Below are 22,757 nucleotides of genomic sequence, written 5' to 3'. Positions count from 1 at the left end.
CTTCTTCTCTCCCTCCTCTCATCAACTTGGGGGAAGATATGCACAAAGGGTCTGATTCTTGCCCGCCAGGCACCCTGTGAGTCATTCACACTAGTGCAGAGGGACTGCATTGTCACTGGATAATGTTTTACATCCAGATCACACAGGTGTAAATGAGTCCATCAGGTATAAGGCAAAGGTAGGTATGGCCCAAGGTTTGCTCCACTTCTACACTCCCATTCCCCAGCTGTTAGAAGATTCCCTCCTTGCTTATAGTGAGATGCACTGACATAGGACCAATGGGAAGGTGTATACCCAGCAGACAAGGGACCAGGAGTGGAAGGGAAAGCAGACGTAGCAGTGTGGCAGGGAAGGGTATATTCTGGCACATGCTATACAGCCAGCCAGGAGAGCAGTATGAACCAGCATATACTAGCGTGCCTGTGAAGGAACATCGATTACATACCTTCAGGGCAGTAGGAGTGTGGTGGGCAGGGCTGGGGGTCTCCTGCAGTTGCCTCTTGGCAGTAGAAACCTGGTTGGCAAGGAATGCAGGACTCAGAACCCCTGTTGGGCTGGTATTCTCCTGTGGGGCAGGGGGTTGGTTGGGCAGACCCAGAGGAACAGAAATGACCCTAGAAATCAGAAACAGAAGGAAGAGCAATGCATAGAGATCCATGCACATTCATTTGTAAGGGTCACAATCAGAGCTGCTGAAGCCTATGGCAAAACTCCTCTTGACTCAACTAAGGCGGGATTGGACCCATGGCCTCTGCCACTTCTCTCCAAATGAAAGGTGGAAACTCTTTAGCTTAATGCTACCTGGCATTGTTGGCCATTACCAATGGGCAATACCGACAGAGGTTACAAGACTGAATGGGTTTGGAGACCCAATCGCTGTCTGATCCCAGCCAGAGATCAGTACCTTGGGGCAGAGGAATGCAGTGGGGCTGAAGGAGCTGAAGTTTGCTGGGCAGTAGAAACCCCCTGCACAGGGTCCTGTAGGTGAGCTCAGACCGATACTGGCACAGAAGAACCCAGGATAGCATGGCACACAGCTGCCCGGGGAGGAACCACCTGGAAGGGAAGGGGGAAGTTAGAGTTACAGGGAATGGCAGGTAGGGGAGGAAGAACTCATCTGAACCAGTCACATCAGTGTTGTATTTGCTTATGATCATTATATTGCAATCAGGAGGCTAACGTCTGCACCACTGTCCCCACTGGCTGTAAACCAAACTGTCCTACTGTACGTCACAGGCACTATGCTGCTGAGCACGAAGGCTGTGTCTAGACTGCAGGCTTCTTTCAGAAGAAGCTTTTCCAGAAGAGATCTTCAAAAAAACTTCTTCCGAAAGAGAGCGTCCACACTGCCAGAGCACATCGAAAAGCGATCTGCTTTCTTGAAAGATAGTGTCCCCGCAATGGACGCCATCTCGCATTCAGGCTGTGATTACTATGGATGGAGTGGTCACCAAAGCACCTGTGCTTTTTCCTCTTTCCTCTTCTTGGCTATGTCTAGACTGGCATGATTTTCCGGAAATGCTTTTAACGGAAAAGTTTTCTGTTAAAAGCATTTTCAGAACAGAGCGTCTAGATTGGCACGGACACTTTTCTGCAAAAGCACTTTTGTGCAAAAAAGTCCCGATCACCATTTTCGTGATCGGGGCTTTTTTATGGAAAACAAATCTCAGCTGTCTACACTGGCCCTTTTGCATAAAAGTTTTGCGCAAAAGGGACTTTTACCCGAACGGGAGCAGCATAGTATTTCCGCAAGAAGCACTGATTTCTTACAGTAGGAATTCAGTGCTTTTGTGGAAATTCAAACGGGCAGTATAGACAGCTGGCAAGTTTTTCCGGAAAAGCGGCTGATTTTCTGGAAAAACTGGCCAGTCTAGACACAGCCCTTGTTAAAGAACTCCGGGTATGTCTACACTACCCCCCTAGTTCGAACTAGGGGGGTAATGAATGCATACCGAACTTGCTAATGAAGCCTGGGATTTGAATTTCCCGGGCTTCATTAGCATAAAGCCGGCTCCGCCATTTTTAAAAGCCGGCTTGTTCGAACCCCGTGCCGCGCGGCTACACGCGGCACGGGCTAGATAGTTCGAACTATGTAGTTATTCCAAACTATCTGTACGCCTCATAGAAAGAGGTTTACCAATGTCGGAAAGACCCCTCTTCTTTCGATTTTCTTTCGAAAGAATGTGATTGCAGTGTGGATGTAATTCAAGTTTTTTTCAGAAAAATAGCCATTTTTCTGAAAAAAAAAAACTTTGTAGTGTCGACATAGCCTAAGGAAGAATCTCCTTTAATGCAAGGGACAGGGACTTGGCTTCTATAATTGCATCTTCATTTTAAATCTGGAATTTCCCAGTGGCCCTGGCGTCCCGCGCTGTATCAACCACAATGTTCCCAGGCAGCCATAGATCTGTCACTATACGCTGCACAAGCATCATTAGGCCCGGTTGCTCCGTGTATCCCAGGCAAAATGCCCAAGAGGAGACGCACTCACCGGTGGCGTTACTCAGGGTGCCCACGGGGCAAGCGACTGGGAACTGAGTGCCCTCCGGACAGTAGTGTCCTGGTGGGCAGGGCCCATTGAGGGGGAGCCTGGGTGTCCTCTGTGGAACAGCATCGGCAGCTCCTCCTGAGCAGTAATAGCCGGCTGAACACAGACCTGCCATTGGAAAAAAGGGGGTGCTCAGGGCTCAGCCCGTGGCACTTAGTTCCACAGAGGTTGGGGGAAGAACCTACCTCAACCCCAGAACCAGGCAGCCGGGCCAGGAGAAAAGCAGCTTTCTACTGTCTCCTGTACAGAGTCCACCAGAGGTTTCCCTGTATCCCCACCTCCTTCTGACTTCCTGGGCCCTTTTATTCTAGACTGACCTCCCTTCCTCGGTGTCTACCTCCACCCTCCCTGAATCATTTATACTACCCCCCCCTTCCGCCCTCCGCCCTGGCCTTTCCTTCCCTCCTGTGGAGTGACTGTCCTGTGGAATGAGCTCAGTTTTTCTTCTCTCCCTTCATAACTCAAACCTCTGCATCTTGGCATCATCTTAATTGCTCTGTGCTAGGGAGAGACAGAGAGTAGGGGAGGGGATGCAGGGAAGGAGAGAGCACAGCAAGCTAGGAAGAAACTAGAAATGGGAGAAACAATAGGAAAAGAGAACAAGAAGGAGAGGGGGAAGGGAACAAGCACAGGAATTGCAGGGAGGGGAACTAAAGGACTCAAGATGACAGATCCAAATCTCTTCATACACATTCAGTGAACAGTATGACAGAGTGATGGAGCGAATGAGGTTCCTTTAATTCCCTTCCTTTGATCTCTGTAGAGGAGTCTCCACCACCTCCCCATGCAGCTCAGAAAGACCCACTCGTGGACTTCCAGTGCTTGGTGGTCCTGGATCTATCAGGACAACTTACCATCTGGTTCCCAGTTACCGTCCCCGCTGCAGTACCTCCCCACTGGGCACAGTTTGCATGCAGTGGGAGACAGTGCCCCCTCCAGGGTGTTCATGGTACCTTCAGGGCATGGCAGGGGCATGGCAGTGTGAGCAGGGCAATAGTAACCTGTAAATGCAAAGGGTGCATTAGGAACTCCTCATGCAACAAAGCAACGTCAAGATTCCACCCCGTGAACCTCTCATCGGGGGTGTGGGGGTTCTGCTGTGAAGCTGGGCTCCTCACCTTTGGGGCAGCTGACTGGCTCCACAGTGGCAGCAAGTCTGCAGGTCATACCAGCCGGGCAAGGGAGGCAGGTGCTTGCTCCAGGCATAGGGCTGAAAGTTCCCGGTTCACAGGGTATTTCCTGCCTGGTGCCTGTAGGACAATGGAAGCCACTTGGGCATTTGTAACCACGAATCCCATCAGAAGGGCAGGGGGCGGAGTTTCCTTCATGGCAAACATACCTGCAAGTGAGAGGAGAGAATTCAAAGAGCTGGAACGTGGGGCTCTCAGCACCGCTGTGATGGAGGAAACGGGCGGGGGCTGGGCATATCTGGGACTTTTGATTGTCAGTGTAAATGACAGTTGTAAAATGTTTATTTGTTTCTGCTGTTGCAACTGAGGTTTGGCTCCACTTGGAGCTTGGGGTATAAATTCCAACCTGAGCCCATATATCCCCGAACAAGCTCAGATCCAGCAAATGTGCTAAAAATCTACCTCCAGCATTCAATGCAAATGTAGCTTAGGGCTCACACCATGCCCCCCGTCTGGCCAGATGGGGGTTTTCATAATGACAGATCTGGAAACTGCTCTTTTCAAAACAGAGGTTTTTACTTCAACTGGGCGAAACTGCTCAGCTCCCCTTGTCCTCGGTCCGGAGAAGTGTGCAGCCACGGAGAGTTAGGCCACTGTCATTTGGGTGGCTAACTTTACTTCTTTATTATTGAGTCACATTTCTGCTGCACAGAACACCAATTCCAAGCAGGGGGGAGGAGGGGAAGGGAGTCCCCATACAACCTGCATCTGGGGCAGCAAACAAACTCCAGTAATTACCTGTGGATATCACTGCCCCAGCGGTGACATAAATACAAGCAGCATTTAATAAGCCCGGTCATTAAAATCCCCATGCCCCCACAACCTCTCCCATCTCCCTCTGGGCTAAGGAGACCACATGGACCCTGATGCACGCCCTGCCTAAAGGATAGACTCTCCAGCCAAAGGGAGACTGACTTCCCAGTTCCTCTCAGGGAGGCTGTACTGCCAGAAGCCGTCTTTCCTACACCAAACGGGGTCCAGCCTCTCCCCATACAGGTGTTCGTCATGTGACCAAGTCACCCCTGAGCTTTCTCTTCAATAATGTACACACACGGAGCATGGTTCGTCTCTCGCTGTGAGGGATGTTTGTGAGATGGATGAGCAATGGCCAAGCAGCATTTTGTAATGTCCTTCTTATTGATAATTGCACCACCTTGTGGGAAAAGAACCTAATGCAGGAAGAGAAAGGAAAACTAAAAGAAAATCATCTGTGTTAATAAATTGCCAGGGGTGCTGACAGTCTGCGGGGGACCCTAGGCCAAGTGGGGGCAGGGCGGCTGGGGGCTTGGGCAGAAGGGGCAGGGCAGCCAGACCTCAATACCACCTGGAGCATGGCGTGCCCCCCCCCCAGTCCTCAGAGCTGCCTAGAACAGGCAGTGCAGTGCTCAAGGCAGCAATTTAAAGGGCCTGGAGCTCCAGCAGCTGCTGTTGTCACAGTAGCAGCAGTGGCAGCCAGAATCTCCGGTCCCTTTGAATCACCAGGCCCCAGGGTAACCACCCCCTTTGCCCTACCCCCGCCCTGTCAGCAAGCCTGTAAATTGTACAGTACGTGGCATCACAATAGGCAAGATCTCTGAGCTGAATCATAAGTTTGCAGCAAATGAAACACCTCTGCATTGAATATAGCGCTGGTGGAGGCGCACGGTTAACAGCCATGAAGACTGAAGGCTTCCGTACCGTCTACACACCAGACCGACCAACTTCTGGCTGCATAAGGGACCTGAAATGTCCAGTGCCCCTTCAGGGGGAGACAGTAGGGTCTATGCGGTTCGGTTCATCCTTGACATCTCTTTGGAGATTGTCAACAAGAGGGCCAGTTGTGTCGCTAGACTGGACTTTCTGTTGGCTGCTCGTGCAAAGACAGTTACAGAATGACCCAGGTGTTGTGGGGTCGCACATTACACCCAGCTGGCATAAACAATTACGAACAAGTGCAGGACAACAGAGATTCAGACCAAATGTCCTATCCGAGCAGGACTGGACTGACCCTGCCAATGCGTTTTGCACAGGTTAGTGGACAGCCACCTGCCAACAATGATATTTGATGACTATCAATTCGGGCTGGATTCTAACTGGTGACCTGTGAGGCAAAAGCTCAATATCCTGTTACCAAACTGCTGGATCACCTGAGTCCTGTGCCCGTATTTGTTAATGACGATGTGTTCCCGGGTGCCCCAGGGTTACTTGCAAAGGAGGCCTGCAGGTCTCAGTTTGCCAATAGAAAAGAGAATGAGAACACTGCACACCCTGCATTGCACGGCGATGTCTGGGACAGATCAGACAACCCTGCCTGACTGCAGTAGCGTCCTGCTGGGCAGGGCTGGCACTGCTCCTCTGCCCCCAGGCCCAGGGAGGGGGAATAGGTTCCAGGAGGGCAGGGCAGAGGATGGCTTGTGCCAGTGGGGCAGAAATGCCCAGGAGGGCAGATGTCATTTCCACGCAGAGGTGGGCCAGCAGATTCCATCTGTGAAACAAAAAAAAAAACAAAAAAAGAGGGAAAATCAGCAGGTTTAAAACTAATCAGCAGGTTTAAAACTAATAAAAGAAAGTTCTTCTTCACACAGCGTGTTGTCAACCTGTGGAACTCCTTGCCAGAGGAGGCTGTGAAGGCTAGGACTATAACAGAGTTTAAAGAGAAGCTGGATACATTCATGGAGGTTAGGTCCATAAAAGGCTATTAGCCAGGGGATAAAATGGTGTCCTTGGCCTCTGTTTGTCAGAGGATGGAGAGGGATGGCAGGAGACAAATCGCTTGATCATTGTCTTCGGTCCACTCTCTCTGGGGCACCTGGTGCTGGCCACTGTCGGCAGACAGGCTACTGGGCTAGATGGACCTTTGGTCTGACCCAGTACGGCCGTTCTTATGTTCTTATGTACCCTGGACACATGGGGCTGTCATTTAGTGCTGCAGAAAGATGGAAAGCACGGATGTGAGCTAAGCACTGCAGGTCTGCTCCCATGGGAGCACTCGCTGCAGTACGACTTGTCTGGCTTAAAAGGGCCCTCTGGCATGCTGGTCAGTCCAGCGCTGGCCATGAATCAGCCAGTGGGATCTCTAGGCTGCACAGCACCCGTGTGAGAGGTGCAGGAATGAAGACATGGCAGGGATGGATTCCAAGGCATCCTCACATCTCAGCAGGCAGGCACCGCCTAGTCCTTTCAGCACTCTTCAGGAGTGGAGCAGCCTCCCAGCGCCAAGGAGCTCACCCACAACATCTGAGACATCCCAGCGCTCTGCTGGAATGGCCCCTAGCACTGCAGCTTCCACGGGCATTACTGGAGTGTCGGGAAGTTATTACCCGGGAATATTACAGTGTTACCAAATCCTTAGTCCCTGGTCCAAACCCAGGATGGCTGCATTGGGATGCCATGGTGGGCAGCTAAGCCTTCACCGGGCATTCACGCACCTTGTGTCTGATGGGGGCTGGGTGGATGGCTCCTTGGGTGCAATAAAAGCCCGAGTGGCAAAGCCCCGAGGGCTGGGACAGTCCTAGAGATGAACAATACATGCCTGAAATAAGCAGAAAAGAAACCCAAAGTGAGGGATCTCCAGTGTGTCATCTCTGCTGAGAGAGCCTCAGAGGGGTCGTCAAGTTGGTCTAACTAAAAAAAACGATAGTCCTGTAGCACCTTAGAGACAACACACATATTTAAATAGTATCATGAGCTTTTGTGGGCACAACCCACTTCTTCAGATGACAAAACATGGAGCATGGGGTACAGATTTTCTGCTTTATATTTCAAAAAGAGGGGAGAAGGGAAGGAGAAAGGAAGAAAAACCCATCAACTGCTGAGAAAGTGACCGAAGGCAGAATTTGACCTTTCATCTTTCCTTCAAGTGCTAGACTTTTCTTTACCTGCTGGGCAGGGTTCACAGTCCGATTCCGCAGTGGCACCAGTCGTGGGTCCAGATGTACCCCTGGGACATGGATGTTCTGTACCAAAGCTGGTACCGGGTGGACAGAAGTGCCCTTTAGGGCACAGCCTTGGTGTCTGTGTCCCAGAACCTAGGACACAAACAGTGGCAATTTGCTCGGGGGATTTCATGACCGTTTCCCTTGTGACAAGGGAGTTATTAATTGCGTAGCTGAAGTCGAAGTAGCTTTACTCGGCTTTTGGTGCTGTCCACACTGCAGGAAGTGGAAGGAAGAACGCTCTTCCTTGGACTTCCCTTACTCCTCGTAAAAGCAGGGGTACCAGCATCCACCGGAGTGCCCCTCCCACGTCGAATTAACTCTCTTAACTCGACCGCTAGTTCGAACCCTGCAAGTTCGACAGCGGCAGCTTCAATCTTCCTCTCTAGTGCAGACGTCCCCTTAGTGAGCACTGAGCAGCGCAGGGGTGAGAGGATTATTCTAGGAGGGGTGGGTGAGATTCTGTGGCCTGCACTGTGCAGGGGGTCAGACTAGATGATCATAATGGTCCCTTCTGACCTTAAAGTCTATGAGTCTATGAGACCTGCCCAGGGCTTTGATCCGGCCCGTGAGGCAGTTCCAGGTCCAGCCCCCAGCACGTTGCCTGGGATTCAGAGATGCGTGAGCCTTTTTAACTGCTTCTATTGAAAGGGCTGGAGCCTTCCCCGCGCCTGTCGGGTAACATGTTGCCTGGCAGCCGGGGGGAACACAAGAGCCCTTTAAATAGAAACAGCTTGAAGGGCTCCCAGCGCCTCTCGTGCATTGCTAGGGAGCTGGACATGCACGAGCCCTTTCGACTGCTTCAATTTAAAGGGCTCACGTCTGCTGGGTGGCTGCATTTCCTGACGGTCACCCGGCAGGTGCAAGCCCTTTGGACAGAAGCAATTGAAAGAGCTCGCAGCTCTCGGGCCCACTGGCCAGGTTGCTGACCGGGATGCACGAGCCCTTTCAACTGTTTCTATTCGAAGGGCTTGTGCCTGCCGTGCGGCTGGTTAAGCGGGGCCAGGAGCTGCGAGTCGTGTTATGTGAATTCTAAACCCCCACCCCAGACAGCTCCGGAAGCAGACTAGCCCCCAGCACCTCCCCTCTGCCCCAGGGCTCTTCCATTGGCCAGAAGTCGGGGGAGGGACCCCAGGCCAAGCAAAGCTCCCAGTAGGGTCGTTCTTGACCCCACCCCTGCCACCTGAGACCCAGCCCCTTCCCGGTGGCCCGCAGCCACTTCTGAAATTTGAGGTCCCCCCCCCGTTCAAAAATGATTGCCCACCCCTGGCGTAGGGACAGCCACCTTCCTCCCAAGACGAGGCAAAAGTAGGGCAATGTGTGAAATGCTCATGGTAGGTAGATCTTGCTAAGTGCTTTTGGTTCTCCGGATGGGAGGTGCTACCGGAATAGCCATCACCATTATTGGTTGCTATGTTAGTCTGGCTGCAAAGCTTCATTGCTTGGATGGTAGAAATGCCTAGTGTTGTCCGCCCCTCCTGGCCTGCTGCTTGGCTTTCTGGCAGGTCTATTTCTTCTCCGCCTAGGGCAGAACTACATTCCACCCTTCCCCTCTATACCAATGCATGCGATGCCGACCGGGAAAGCACGTACTGAAATGAGTAAGCACAGGCCGAAGTCAATGAAACACTCGCGTTTCTCGGAGGAGAATACATCCCACTGTGCTTAACTAGAAGAGAGTTTCCAGCCTTTCCCCAGCAACAGATACCACAGCCCTCCCCAGCATCCCTCACTTTTGCTGGATGGTTCACAGAAGAATCCTGCTGGGCAGGTGTCACATGATTCTTTCCCTTCCTGTGTCTGGTGAGTCCCTCTCTCACAGGCCACGGGAACGGCAGATCCTGCAGGGCAGTAGAAGCCACGGGGGCAACGATAGGAGGGAGGAGTAGCTGAGGTCTGGCCTGGTGGGCAGTAGTAACCAGCAGAGCACAGTCCCTCTACAGCAGTTTTTCCTTGCCCTGCAGTTATGGAGGAAAAAGATCCTTTTGGTTCCCATCCTATCCCTCAGGTACATGGCCTCATCACACACGCAGTCAAATCTGGAAGCAAATGCCCTTCGCAGCCTCAGAAAGTCAGATGTTTATTACTGCATTGCCCAGGCAAGCCAGTCACTGCACCAAACGAATCAGAGACCTGCTCTAAAGTATCTATCCTGGGGCTGCCTGGCGTTCTGGGTTCAACTCTGAGTTGGGACCCACGAGGTCTGAGCTTCATTTCCTGCTCCCCGACAGATTCCTTGTGGGAACTTGGGCACCACACTTCGCCTCTGGTTCCCGGTCTGTAAAATGGGGACAGCAATCTTTTGCCTTCCAGGAGGGAGAGTGAGCTAGTGGTTGGGAGGTGCTCAAATATTACAGTGATAGAGACAAATAAACGCCTGGATACACAGACAGGAGGCACAAGTCCTTGGAACAGTAGCAGCCATCTCAGAGCAATAATATGATCCTTCACTTATGGGCGCTCCTGGATACTAAGCACTGTCAAACACCTGCTAGCTAGGCTATGTCATGTCCCCGGAGTATGGGGGAGACATCTCTAGCATTGAGAGCGTGCAGTGCCTTTGTCTTCCTGTTAGGGCTTTATTATGCTGTTAAGAAGGTCCTACATTGCTTCATTTTACTGAGCCACACCAGACATTTTCTTTGTGACTCTGAGCACATGGGCAATGTGGTAAGAAGAGGCAGAGGAAAAGAGAAATGGGATGAAGGCAAGTGAAAGAAACCCCTGTCCTGCCAAGAAGCCCTTCGGAATGGTGAAATGTCTAAGCCTGGAAGAGGCACCCACGGGAAGTGTTGGAAGACACGTCACTTGAGACATATCAAACGAGCCTGGACAAACCCTGCAGGGAACGATCCCACAACACTGGCCAAAGGAAACGGGCTATTGATTGAATGTGATTCTCTGCAGTGATAGCAGGATAGATCCTGGAATGTTGGTTAAGACAAATGTGCAGGAAATAAAGCTGGGAAGACCATCTGCTCCCACTTGACTGCTTCTCCACCACCTCCTCCCCATGCATCAAACAACACTGATGAAAACGAATACCACTGCAGAAATATCCGGCTGGGCAGAGCTGACAGTCTGTTGAGTGCCATTTCCCACCATGGGGGTTGAGACTTCCAGCGCCACATGGAACTGGGGACTCAGTGCCTTTGGGGCAATAGAATCCAGGTAGACAGTGTTTCTGGTCTGGCCGGGTGGATTTCATATCACAGTAATACCCAGCATGACAGGTTCCTGCAAAGCAGAGAATTTCAAGAGCAAGACTAAGCAACTGATGAATCTCAGAAAGGCCAGTGCACTGGTGGCTTTTCTGGTCTTGTCTTAGAAGGTTTTGCTCTAGAAATCTAGCTGTTAAATTCATAAGGGTTTGAGAGATTTCGGTCTCACCCAGCTTTTAATCTGACTAGGGATTGTCCACATTTAGTTCCCATTTGATTAAAGCTGGAACAGGATTCAGAACTTGACCCTTTCCAGCATCTTGTTGTCTGACAAATCATAATGGGCCAGTCCCAGACCTAGGTTAGCTACTGATTGGTGATGCTCTGGCATACAACCACTGTATGAACCCCATGTTTGCACATCTATGATGTATACTACTCACCTGAAACACTGGCCAACCCTTCTCCATGGCAGAACTTCCCCCCAGGGCAGGGCAGACAAGCATTGTGAGATGCCATTCCAGGCTGGGGTAGAAAGGTGCCAGTAGGGCATGGCACTGGAGTGCTGCTCCCCTGGGGACAGAAGTGTCCTGCTGGGCACATGTCTCCAGTTTCATTGTTAACAGGATTAGGTACACGTGCCTTCAAAACACAGTAAAACCCAGGCAAACAAGGGCCACTTGGGGTCAGGAGGCCTGGTGAAGAGAATAAAAATAAACAAAACAGAAGCGTTATGTAGTTCACAGGCTCAGGGGTACCCTAAACTGGCCAAGCCATTGCATCTAGATTAATTTAGTGTCTAATGCCCCATGAAACAAAAAACAGGACTATGTAGCACTTTAAAGACTAACAAGATGGTTTATTAGGTGATGAGCTTTCGTGGCCAGACCCACTTCCTCAGAGTGCCTTGCATGTAGAATAGTGATAGAAATGCCCCATGAAGCGCTCTCCTGCTCCCACAGGCTGTTTACACTACAGAGTTTTTTTCAGAAAAACAGCTGTTTTTCCGAAAAAAACTTCACTTACATACCAAAGGATTGGTAACAGGGTGTTTATAAGGTAGGACCTGAGTGATATGTTGACCTGGCAATCACATTCTTTCGAAAGAAAATGGAAAGAACAGAGGTGGGTTTCTGACATTGGTAAACCTCTTTCTACAAGGAAGAAGCCTTTTTCCAAAGAGCTCTTTCGGAATAAAGCTTGTGTAGACAGGGAAGAGGGAGTTCTTTTGAAAGAAGAAGAAAAAGGAAAAAGCACAGGTGCCCTAGTGGCCACTCAGTCCATAGTAATCACAGATTCCATGTGAGATAGCGTCCGTTCAGTGTGGATGCTATCTTTCGAAAAAGCAGATTGCTTTTCAATGTGCTTTGGCAGTGTGGATGCTCTCTTTCAGAAGTTTCTTGGAAGATTTCTTCTGGAAAAGCTTCTTCCAAAAGAAGCCTACAGTCTAGATATAGCCACACTCAGATTTATCCACAGAGACATTTCTGTCTAATGAAGAACCTGGCATCCACCCACCCAAGGGGTACGTCTAGACTACCTGCCTCTAGCGACAGAGACATGTAGATTAGGCTACCCGGCATGGGAAAATGAAGCGGCGATTTAAATAATCACTGCTTTATTTAAATTTAAATGGCTGCTGTGCTGAGCCGATCAGCTGTTTGTCGGCTCAGCGCGGCAGCCATTTAAATTTAAATGAAGCGGCGGTTATTTAAATCGCCGCTTCATTTTCCCATGCAGGGTAGCCTAATCTACATGCCTCTGTCACCAGAGGCATGTGGTCTAGACATACCCAAGGAGAGGGAATACAGGATAAACTAATCACAGATTAGGTCTTCACCAATCAGGACTGGCCAAACCAAAACCATCATTGTCTTTGTCCTTTCCCCTTTCTGTTTAGCTTGCGGAGACGAAGGCTTTATAATGACATTGGGATCTTCTATATCTAGAGCACTTTTCATCTTAAAGAATCCCTAGAAGACTATGCAGGGATGGCTTCACCCACTGCTGAAATGTGGCCACTTCTGGGGTGAAGCAAAACAGCGGTTTACCAGGACATAATGTCACCACACAACAGTGCACGGCAGGGACTGGAAAGGATAAAATATATCCAGTGTGTAAATAGGTATCCCAGATCAAACAAGTTAATCAGGGAGGTAGTTTTCCAAGGCCAGGTTCCCTGTTGAAGTTTTTCTTATGCGTGATGAGAAAACTTGTGGCTCTGTCTAGACTGCATTGTTTTTTCGGGATGCCGGAAGTATCCCGAAAAAGCAACTCCACGTCCAAGGAACGTGTCCACTTTTTCAATTTTTTTTCCAAAAGAAGGGACATGCTCTTTCATCATCCCTGTAAACTTTGTTCTACGAGGAATATGGGATGGCTCGAAAGAGCACTTTTTCCCAAAAATTTGGCGCCATGTAGACATGCCAAATGTTGAAAAAGCCTCTTTTGAAATTAAATCGAAAAAAAGATATGACATTTTTCCCTATTTTAGAGTGCAGTCTAGATGCACTGTCCTTGCTCCAATTTCAGCGGGGTCCTCCAAGACAAAATGCAGGATCTTTCCAGCCTGGACAGGGAAGCTAATCTCTGCCTGACTGCTCCTTACCTGCATCTGCACAGAATTTTCCCCCAGGGCAAGCCCTGCAGTCCTTGGCACTGCTCAGCCCAGTCTGGTTACTAAAAGTGCCCTCAGGGCATGGGTCCTGCTTGGCAGCTTTGGTTCCCGAGAGGCAGTAGTACCCAGCCGGGCAATCAGCTGGCTTGATCACTCCACGTGGAAAGGTCTCCTTGTGATCTTGGATTTGGACTTCTGGGCCACAGAACCTAACAATAAAAGGCTAAGTTGGCATTAACCTGTCACAGCCCACACTTTCACCAGGACCAAGAAGAGCCATTCTCCATGCAACAGCCATAGCCTGTGACTGTAAGACAAGGCAATGGGGAATGCCCTTCGGAAAATGAATGAAGGACTTAGGACAGTGAAGCCTGTTTGGGAGAAGCTGTTATTTTGGGGACCGTTTTGCTACTCCCTGGAGACATGCCTACAGGGCGATAACTCTGTGATGAAGGGCACATGATACAGAAATTGGTATGAGAGAGGGAGATACAAGGACAGGATGAAGGAGACCAGTCGTGTATATCAAAGGGTATAACAGAGCAGCTCAAGGCAATTCAGATGTTAATTTCCAGCCCAAGAGCCAGGATACTGGAAGAGGCTCACTGCAAGATTCCACTTACTTTCCTGCTGGGCACATTTTACACAGGCTTTGACCAGTCTGGTCCTGGTATTTCCCAGAGGGACAGGGTTTGGGCTCTGGGCTGCCTCTGGGGCAATAGTGGCCAAGAGGACATATATAATCTAGGAATAAAAGAAGAGATCTGGTTAGTGCTGAGGCTCTGCATAACTCCTGAGTGGTATCGTGTAGTTCTGTAATGGCCAGCAGTAGTAAGGGATGGTGTCAAAGGGAAAGAGCTATTAGATTTAATAAGGAGAACGTTTTATGAAGAACTAAAGAGAAACCGGGGCAAGTTAACAGCTTCATCAAACACACCCAGCCAGACTGGAGGCTACAATATCTCACTAAGGCCCAGGTCCAATGGACAGTGAAATCGTTCCACTGACTTTGCTGGGGTCTGGGTGTCCCAAATGCTCCTGAAGCCCACTCCTGACCCACAATGGGCTTCGTGAACAAGGACAAGGCAGGGATTTCCTGTTTCTTTTGTTCCAGAGCATGAACACAAAGGGATAATCTTTGCTTCCTGGTTGGGTGGGGCGAGCTCTTTGAGATAGGAGCTGTCTCTTTGCTCTGTGTTTGTCCAGAACCTAGCACACTGGGCTGCTGCTCCATGACCGGGGCTCCAACATGAGATCACTATAGAAACTCAGAGTCTGGTGGCTCTCGGGCTGCATCAGAGCTGCTCAGAGCTCCCCCATTGGGCTAAGCTGGGTACAGCCCTGGCAGTGACATTCCTCACTGATACGGGCGACTTTGAAACATTTCCATTATTGCTAATGTCACTCGTTTCCCTGTGAGACAGGGGTCCAAGAACTCTCCTACCTGGGTTGGAGCCTGATACAGACCCTTCTGGGCAAAACCAGCCTTCCTTACACTGCCCCTCTGGTGCACTTTGACCCCGGTGGGAGCAGAACCATCCTGCTAAACAGGGCTGGCAATCTTGTGCTGATTGGCCACCACGATGGGCCAAAAAAGAACCTTGAAAAGAAGCACACGTGGATGGAGAGCTGAGTGCTGGGGAAGAATACATGTGTGTTCTAGGCTGCAGAGGCAGCATCGCTGTTATTGAGCCAACGTTTCGGGATGGATGCTCTTCATTTAACAGCCCCAGGGTATGTCTACACTACAAAGTTAATTCGAACTAATAGACGTTAGTCCGAATTAACTTTGATAGGCGCTACGCTGGCGCTCCGCTAGTTCGAACTTAATTCGAACTAGCGGAGCGCTTAATTCGACCTAGGTAAACCTCATTCCATGAGGACTAACGCCTAGTTCGAATTAAGTAGTTCGAATTAAGGGCTGTGTAGCCACTTAATTCGAACTAGTGGGAGGCTAGCCCTTCCCAGCTTTCCCTGGTGGCCACTCTGGGCACCACCAGGGAAACTCGTCTGCTCCCCTCCCGGCCCTGGAGCCCTTAAAGGGGCACGGCCTGGCTACGGTGCCCGTGCCAGGTGCAAGCCTGCCAGCACCCAGCTAGCAGATCCTGCACCAGGCACGGGATGAGCCAGCCACCCGCTGCCACCCAGCCCTCTGCCTCTTCCCGGGACCAGGCTGGTGGCTCCCGGGAGCCTGCCCAGGTCCGCAAGAGGCGGGCGCCCGCCTGGTCTAGTGCGGACATCGTGGACCTCATCCACGATCTCCGCACTAGGCACAGGAAAGTGGCCGTCTAGGGCAGGATAGCTGCCAGCCTGGCCACCCAGGAGCAGGTGTCCATGAAAATCAGGGTGGTCCACTGAGACCCCCCGACCCTGAGCCCTGCGCTTACAATGGCCGTCCTGGGTCAGACCAAAGGTCCATCTAGCCCAGTAGCCTGTCTGCCGACAGCGGCCAACACTAGGGACCTTGGAGGGGATGGACCGAAACAATGACCAAGCCATTTGTCTCGTGCCATCCCCCTCCAGCCTTCCACAAACAGAGGCCAGGGACACCATTTCTACCCCCTGGCTAATAGCACTCCATGGACCCAACCTCCATGACTTTATCTCACTTCTCTGTAAACTCTGTGGGTATGTCTACACTACCCTCCTAGTTCGAACTAGCGGGGTAATGTAGGCATACCGCACTTGCAAATGAAGCCCGGGATTTGAATTTCCCGGGCTTCATTTGCATAAGCGGGGAGCCGCCATTTTTAAAACCCCGCTGGTTCAAACCCCGTGCAGCGCGGCTACACGGGGCTCGAACTAGGTAGTTCGGAATAGGAAGCCTAGTCCGAACTACCTAGTTCGAGCCCCGTGTAGCAGCGCTGCACGGGGTTCGAACCAGCGGAGTTTTAAAAATGGCAGCTCCCCGCTTATGCAAATGAAGCCCGGGAAATTCAAATCCCGGGCTTCATTTGCAAGTGCGGTATGCCTACATTACCCCGCTAGTTCGAACTAGCGGGGTAGTGTAGACATACCCTGTTATAGTTCTAGCCTTTACAGCCTTCTGCAGCAAGGAGTTCCACAGGTTGACTATTTGCTTTGTGAAGAAGAACTTTCTGTTATTAGTTTGAAGCCTGCTACCTATTCATTTCATTTGGTGTCCTCTAGTCCTTCTATTATGGGAACTAATGAAGAACTTTTCTTTATGCACCCTCTCCACACCACTCGTGCTTTTATAGACCTCTATCATATTCCCCTTCAGTCTCCTCTTTTCTAAGCTGAGACGTCCCAATCTCTTTAGCCTCTCTTCATATGGGACCTGTTCCAAACCTCTGATCATTTTAGTTGCCCTCCCCTCTCCCACCCTTTCTCTTCCCCTCTCCCACCTCCTTTTCCCAGTCTCCCCCATTTTTGTTCAATAAAGAGAGTTTCTATTTTTGAACACACGTGTCCTTTATTTTGTACATCAGGAAGGGGGGCTAGGGAAGGGTAAGTGAAAGGAGGTGAGGGAGGAATGGGGTACGAGCCCCCAATGGGGAGGACTGGGCTGGCTCTGCGGGCTCCTCGGGGTGGAAGCTCTCCTGAAACCCCTTGATTAACCCCCCCCTCCACATGGCAGCCTGTGGCAAGTGCAGCCGGGCTGATGGCTGAGTGCTGTGATGTGCCCAGTGTGGGCACTGAGGGCACTCCAAGCCAGGACTGGTTTGCAAGTGGGGAACCCCTGAGAACTGTGTGTCCGGGGTGGGGGTCAGGTCCCTTTAAGCACAGCCCCTGAGGCAGCAGCTCCATGCTCTAAGTCCTAACCTGATGCCCTGCCGGCACTGCTTCCGGCCATCCTTAACCTCGGTTCAGGGTCCACTCAGTGTGGACATGCTAGTTCAAATTAACAAAATGCTAATTCGAACTAGTTTTTAAGTCTAGATGTGCTAATTCGAATTAGCTTAGTTCGAATTAACTAATTCAAACTAAGTTAGTTCGAATTAGTGCTGTAGTGTAGACATACCCCCAGAGTGAAAGCTAAGATCCCATCCTTTAAGAACTGTGGCTGCTAGCTTCATACCACACAGCAAGGGACTTTAGAGCAGGAACTCGTGTCCCACAAGATATCAGACACAGGAAAGAAGGGCACCCGGCAGCTGCTGTCTGATTTACCTGGGGGACAAGGAGAAGGAGAGGAACTTCCTTGGGGACACACGTAGCCTTGAGGACAAATATTTCCCATTGCTCCATCTGTTGGGTTGGGAACCGTGGACCTCCCAGTGCAGTAAAAACCAGCATCACACAGACCTGATGGAGCTGCCAGCTCTGCGGATGCACAATACGAGCCTAGAAAAGGGAACAGAAGGGAGACCTTCATTCAGCGTCCAAGTCCCTGAGCTTGCGCCACCAGATCCTCAAAGCAATTGGACTGCAACACTGTCATGGCCCAGAGGCCAGGGAAGCAACGGTCACTAGGAGATCACAGCAGTGTCGCAGAGAAAGCCTGGGAGAGTCCGGGGAGTATGGCAGTATGTGTGAGGGGGGAAGGGTTTGTATTAAAAATGTTGATTCTCAGGCAAAAAATAACATTTTCTCCTACCTGAAGTACAGGGAATAGGAAGGGACGAGCCACTGGGACAAAACGTTCCTGCTTGGCACAATCTGAAGGAGCCAGGAGGTGAAGCTTCTGACCCTGCTAATGGAAAGGATGGGACCTGAGAGAGGCAAAGGAACACAGAGCAGCAGAACTTCTATTTCTCTGTGGGTACTTACAGCATGTGACCTTCACCACTACCATAGGTGAGCACCATCCACATGCGTTAGATGGATGGAGAGCCTCCTTGGGCACATCCTCCCACAATGGAAATACCCACCCAGCCTCTCCCTGGGGAAGCGATGTTCTCCTGCCAAGATCGCAGACCCATCACAAACACACCCATCACACCCATCACAAACACACATCCTCTCCACAAGCAAGGGTTCTTGTTTACTTAATGTTATTGCATGCAGCAGCATCTTTTCCTCCCTTCACTGGGTCTATGGGACCTTTCCTTCAACTCTTGATGGTTGTATAGAACCACCACATCTAATACTAGTCCCAATAACATTCCACTTCTCCATTTGATGCCAGAGAGTGATTACCTGGGGATGTTGGCTCATGTGATGCTGATCCAGGTGGGCAAAACCATCCAGGCATGCAGGGTCCATCAGGGCTTGTCAGGCCTGGCTTGGAGCAGAGCTTTCCAGGAGGACACACCTGGCACTTGGAGGCATCCTTCATGTTTAAATCCTTGCTGTAAGTTCCCTGTGGACAGGGGTACTGTGTGGCAAACCCTGTATTCCTTGGGCAGTAATGTCCTAGGAGAGAGATGATGGTTTTCCTCATGGCGAAGACAGGCTTGAAATGTCTCATGCTACTAGCAAGGGCGCTGGGGTGCCCTCTCCGTCAGTTCTCCCAAAGGAACAGATCCCGGGATGTGTCACCCCGTGCACAGACTGATTCACCAGTACTGTTCAGGGTCTCCCACCCAGAGGGAAGCATTCCTTGAAGCCACTAGCTCTTTTCCTTTGTGAGGAGCCTTACAAGGAGCTGCCAGTGCACCGATGGCACACTTTCCCACGCTCCCTGTGAGGGACAGATAGCTGTGACCGCACTCACCTGCGGGACAGTCTGTGTAATTGGTGGCACCAGCCTTACAGTAAAAGCCTGCTGGGCAGGCCAAACACTGTGCCATGCCCCAGAGTGGGCTGTAGCTCCCTGTAGGGCACGGCTGGGCTCTGCTGCTCCCAGTTATGCAGTAGTGTCCGGGAGGACATGGCCCTCCGCTGCTTGTTGTCTGTGAAGACAAAGTGTGGTTGTTAGAAAGGATGTTCCCACTGGGGTCACTGGCCCAGATCCTCAAATGTCTTTAGTCTCCTAACTTCCACTGATTTAAATGGAAATTAAAAGACCGAATATCTGTGTGAATCTGGGCCTGTTTGCAACCTCAGAGGAAATGCATCTTGTAGCAGGAGCACACCAGATCCTAATGGGGCTGACAGCCGGAGTGATGGAGTGAAGAACAAAATGCTTTGTTCATTATTCACCTCTGTCCAAACCCTGCTGGTGTAATCCCATCATATCTCCAGAATGAGCTGGGGGGTGCTTAGGAGGCTGCCCAGGAATACTCAGGCTTGCTGTAGGAAGTGATGCTGATAATTTATCAAGTAGTCCGGCCTGTCCTTCAGAGTCAGTGTAGTGCGATGCTACTGGGGCAGGGGAAAGGTATCATGGCATGACACCAGTGTCCTGAGTCTCTGCATTCTTTAAAGTTCGCAAGGTATTTGGGGTAAGAGCCATGTTGAGAGTTTCAGCATTCTGGTCATATTCAAGTTCTGCAGACTTCTGTGATTGCAGGGAAATGGCACTGTTCTTCGCTTGCTCTCATGTTGTACAGCATTACTGCGTGCTGGCAAGAGGGTCATGAATCCCACCCCAAAGGCTAATACATGACCTCCTAAGGTCTCTCTCAACCCTATGACTCTGTGATACATCAGCGCTGGGTGAGTAACTGCTGTGTATAGCTTGCAATAGTCTGGGATTCTTGGGGATGAAAGATACAATTTTTCTTTACCTATCTTTGTCCACTGGCCATAATAGGACAACTGGGAGTGAGGCAGCATGGATATGAAAAGGTTGTACTGTTATGGACATGCTTTATATCTAGAACAGAGAGGGGATGTTTGGTGTCTGTACACTCCTTCGGCTGTAATAAACTATGTGTGTCAAGAAAGGAAGTTATACCAACAGTTTCAGAAATCCAGAGAGAAGTTTGCCTGGGATAGAACCCTTCCCCTCAAACAATAGCTTTTGGGAATGGTACTGATGGGGGGGGAGGGGAGTCATGGAGGGGTTGACACAACAAGTGTTCCAATGGCAAGAACAAATAAGGGGGAGAGAGTTTAATGTAGGAACTGCAAATATGTATGTTTGATGCCCCCTGAGGTGGTGGGACTTATATGACAGGGAGAGAAAAACTACACAGACATTTGGTTCTTTACATCCACAAACTCTGGTTTTGATCATGTTTATGCACCAGGCACAGCTCACCATGGATGGTCTAGGAGAAACAGCCCCTCTGGTGCAATAGAACCCAGCTTCACAGACACCAGCAGGAGATATGAGTCCAGTTACATTGCAGAAGTACCCTGAAAGTAAGAAAAGGGAGCATGGAGTCTGTCTGTCATTGAGCTGACAGACAGAGAGCAGCAGGTGAAAACTGAAGAGTAAACCATAAAAAGTAAGAGGTCTGGCTACCCCCATACACATTATGGATCTGTTTCCATATGGAACAGCTTTAACATAAAATGTACCTAACGTGCCAAGAAAGACAGCACTCATTGCACCATCTATACACTCCAATCCAACCCATCCTGTAAGGGGAGTGAGGAAATCGGTAGGAAGTTGCACAATGAAACAGCTGGACACACAGGGTATGTTTAAGCTAGCCCCCTACTTCGAACTAGGGAGGTTAATGTAGGCATTCAAACTTGCAAATGAAGCCCAGGATTTAAATATCCCGGGCTTCATTTGCATGTTCCTGGGCGGGCGCCATTTTTAAATCCCCTTAGTTTGAACTAACTGAGGTGTAACAGTTAATACGAACCAAGGATTTAGTTCAGATTAACTTCTGACTGCCGTGTGTAGCCATGGCAGTCAGTTCGAACTAAGGGGATTTAAAAATGGCTCCCGCCCGGGAACATACGAATGAAGCCCGGGATATTTAAATCCCGGGCGTTGCAAGTTCGAATGCCTACATTAGCCACCCTAGTTCGAACTAGGGGGCTAGTGTAGACATACCCACACTCTCCTGGGTGAGGAATAGCAAGAGACTTTATTTTCAACTTGGTCCAACCTATGTATCCCTGAAATAGCAGTTATCCCCATTGCATGATTTAAAGATGCCGAGTTTCTCAGAAGACTTCACAACTTCTAGAAACAGCTTAGAATCACTTTGATCCTTCTCCCATTATTGTACCTGGGGCACACAGGAGGCAGTCTTCACTCTTAGTATTCCTGGTAGAGTTGCTATAATAACCAAGAGGGCATGGCTGTGGAAGAGCAGATCCCTTAGGGCAGTAATTTCCCACAGGACATAAGTTCCCCGTCAGGCCCTGGGTAGGTGTCGATGTGGGATTCCCTGCACTGCAGTAATACCCAGCTGAACAAGGTCCTGTGACATGTGACTGTCCTGCTAACACACAGTAATGACCTGAAAAAACAATGAAATCGGCATTAGCAAAAGGTAATAGGAGGGTATTTAAAAGAAAGGGTTGGATATTTACACAAACAAGAAATGCATAGGAGTTAAAGTGAGATAAAAACATTGTAAGGGATGTCAGCCTTCATAACTCAAGCCGTAACTTATGAGCTGTAAGTTATCAGCAGGGGAGGTCTGGCAATCAGCAGACTAACTAGACTATAAAGTCCCTTTGGGTATGTCTACACTACAAGGTTAGTTCGAACTAACGGACGTTAGTTCGAACTAACATTCATAGCCGCTACACTAGCGCTCCGCTAGTTCGAATTTGAATCGAACTAGCGGAGCGCTTAGTTCGAACTAGGAAAACCTCATTTTACGAGGATTAAGCCTAGTTCGAACTTACTAGTTCGAATTAAGGGGTGTGTAGCCCCTTAATTCGAACTAGTGGGAGGCTAGCCCTCCCCAGGTTTCCCTGGTGGCCACTCTGGCCAACACCAGGGAAACTCTACTGCCCCCCTCCCGGCCCCGGACCCCTTAAAGGGGCACGGGCTGGCTACGGTGCCCATGCCAGGTGCAAGCCTGCCAGCACCCAGCCAGCAGACCCTGCACCTGGCACGGCACAGAGCCACCCACCCGATGTCCCCCAGCCCTCCCCCTCTTCCTGGGACCAGGCTGGCGGCTCCCGGGAGCTTGCCCTGGACCGCAAGAGGCGGGCACCTTCCTGGGCTAGTGCGGACATCGTGGACCTCGTCCACGATCTCCGCACTAGGCACAGGAAAGTGGCCGTCTAGAGCAGGAGAGCTGCCAGCCTGGCCACCCAGGAGCAGGTGTGCATGAAAATCAAGGGGGTCCACTGAGACCCCCGACCCTGAGCCCTGAGCTTACAATGGCCGTCCTGGGTCAGACCAAAGGTCCATCTAGCCCAGTAGCCTGTCTGCCGACAGCGGCCAACCCTAGGGACCCTGGAGGGGATGGACCGAAGACAGTGACCAAGCCATTTGTCTCGTGCCATCCCTCTCCAGCCTTCCACAAACTTTGGGCAGGGACACCACTCCTACCCCCTGGCTAAGACTACTCCATGGACCCAACCTCCATGACTTGATCTCACTTCCCTTTAAACTCT

The 22,757-nt window shown here is 50.5% G+C and overlaps 1 protein-coding gene and 2 long non-coding RNA genes across 3 annotated transcripts in view; all 3 read right to left on the bottom strand.

Moving 5' to 3' along the window:
* LOC102455781 (uncharacterized) overlaps positions 1–6,158 on the bottom strand; it is a 41,917-nt gene extending 35,759 nt beyond the window's left edge. Inside the window, exons 1-6 of the mRNA XM_025181428.2 lie at positions 5,985–6,158; positions 3,667–3,887; positions 3,403–3,549; positions 2,492–2,656; positions 905–1,056; positions 446–614 (exon numbers count right to left, since the gene is read on the bottom strand). Coding sequence (XP_025037213.2) covers positions 446–614; positions 905–1,056; positions 2,492–2,656; positions 3,403–3,549; positions 3,667–3,754 — 721 coding nt within the window. The 5' untranslated portion in view covers positions 3,755–3,887; positions 5,985–6,158. The remainder of the gene's footprint in view (positions 1–445; positions 615–904; positions 1,057–2,491; positions 2,657–3,402; positions 3,550–3,666; positions 3,888–5,984) is intronic.
* A 1,445-nt stretch (positions 6,159–7,603) lies between these two features.
* On the bottom strand, positions 7,604–10,854 carry LOC142824479 (uncharacterized). The gene is made up of 3 exons (XR_012899344.1): positions 10,698–10,854; positions 9,386–9,610; positions 7,604–7,745 (listed from the first exon to the last, which is right to left on the bottom strand). It is a non-coding gene; the product is annotated as an uncharacterized LOC142824479 (long non-coding RNA).
* A 2,584-nt stretch (positions 10,855–13,438) lies between these two features.
* Positions 13,439–17,716, bottom strand: LOC142824478 (uncharacterized). Its single transcript, XR_012899343.1, has 4 exons — positions 17,565–17,716; positions 14,875–15,030; positions 14,054–14,174; positions 13,439–13,639 (listed from the first exon to the last, which is right to left on the bottom strand). It is a non-coding gene; the product is annotated as an uncharacterized LOC142824478 (long non-coding RNA).
* Between the last annotated feature and the right edge of the window lie 5,041 nt (positions 17,717–22,757).

This window comes from Pelodiscus sinensis, unplaced genomic scaffold (genome assembly GCF_049634645.1).
Source record: "Pelodiscus sinensis isolate JC-2024 unplaced genomic scaffold, ASM4963464v1 ctg35, whole genome shotgun sequence".
Taxonomy (NCBI): domain Eukaryota; kingdom Metazoa; phylum Chordata; order Testudines; family Trionychidae; genus Pelodiscus; species Pelodiscus sinensis.
This window is presented reverse-complemented; position numbering and strand designations above follow the sequence as displayed.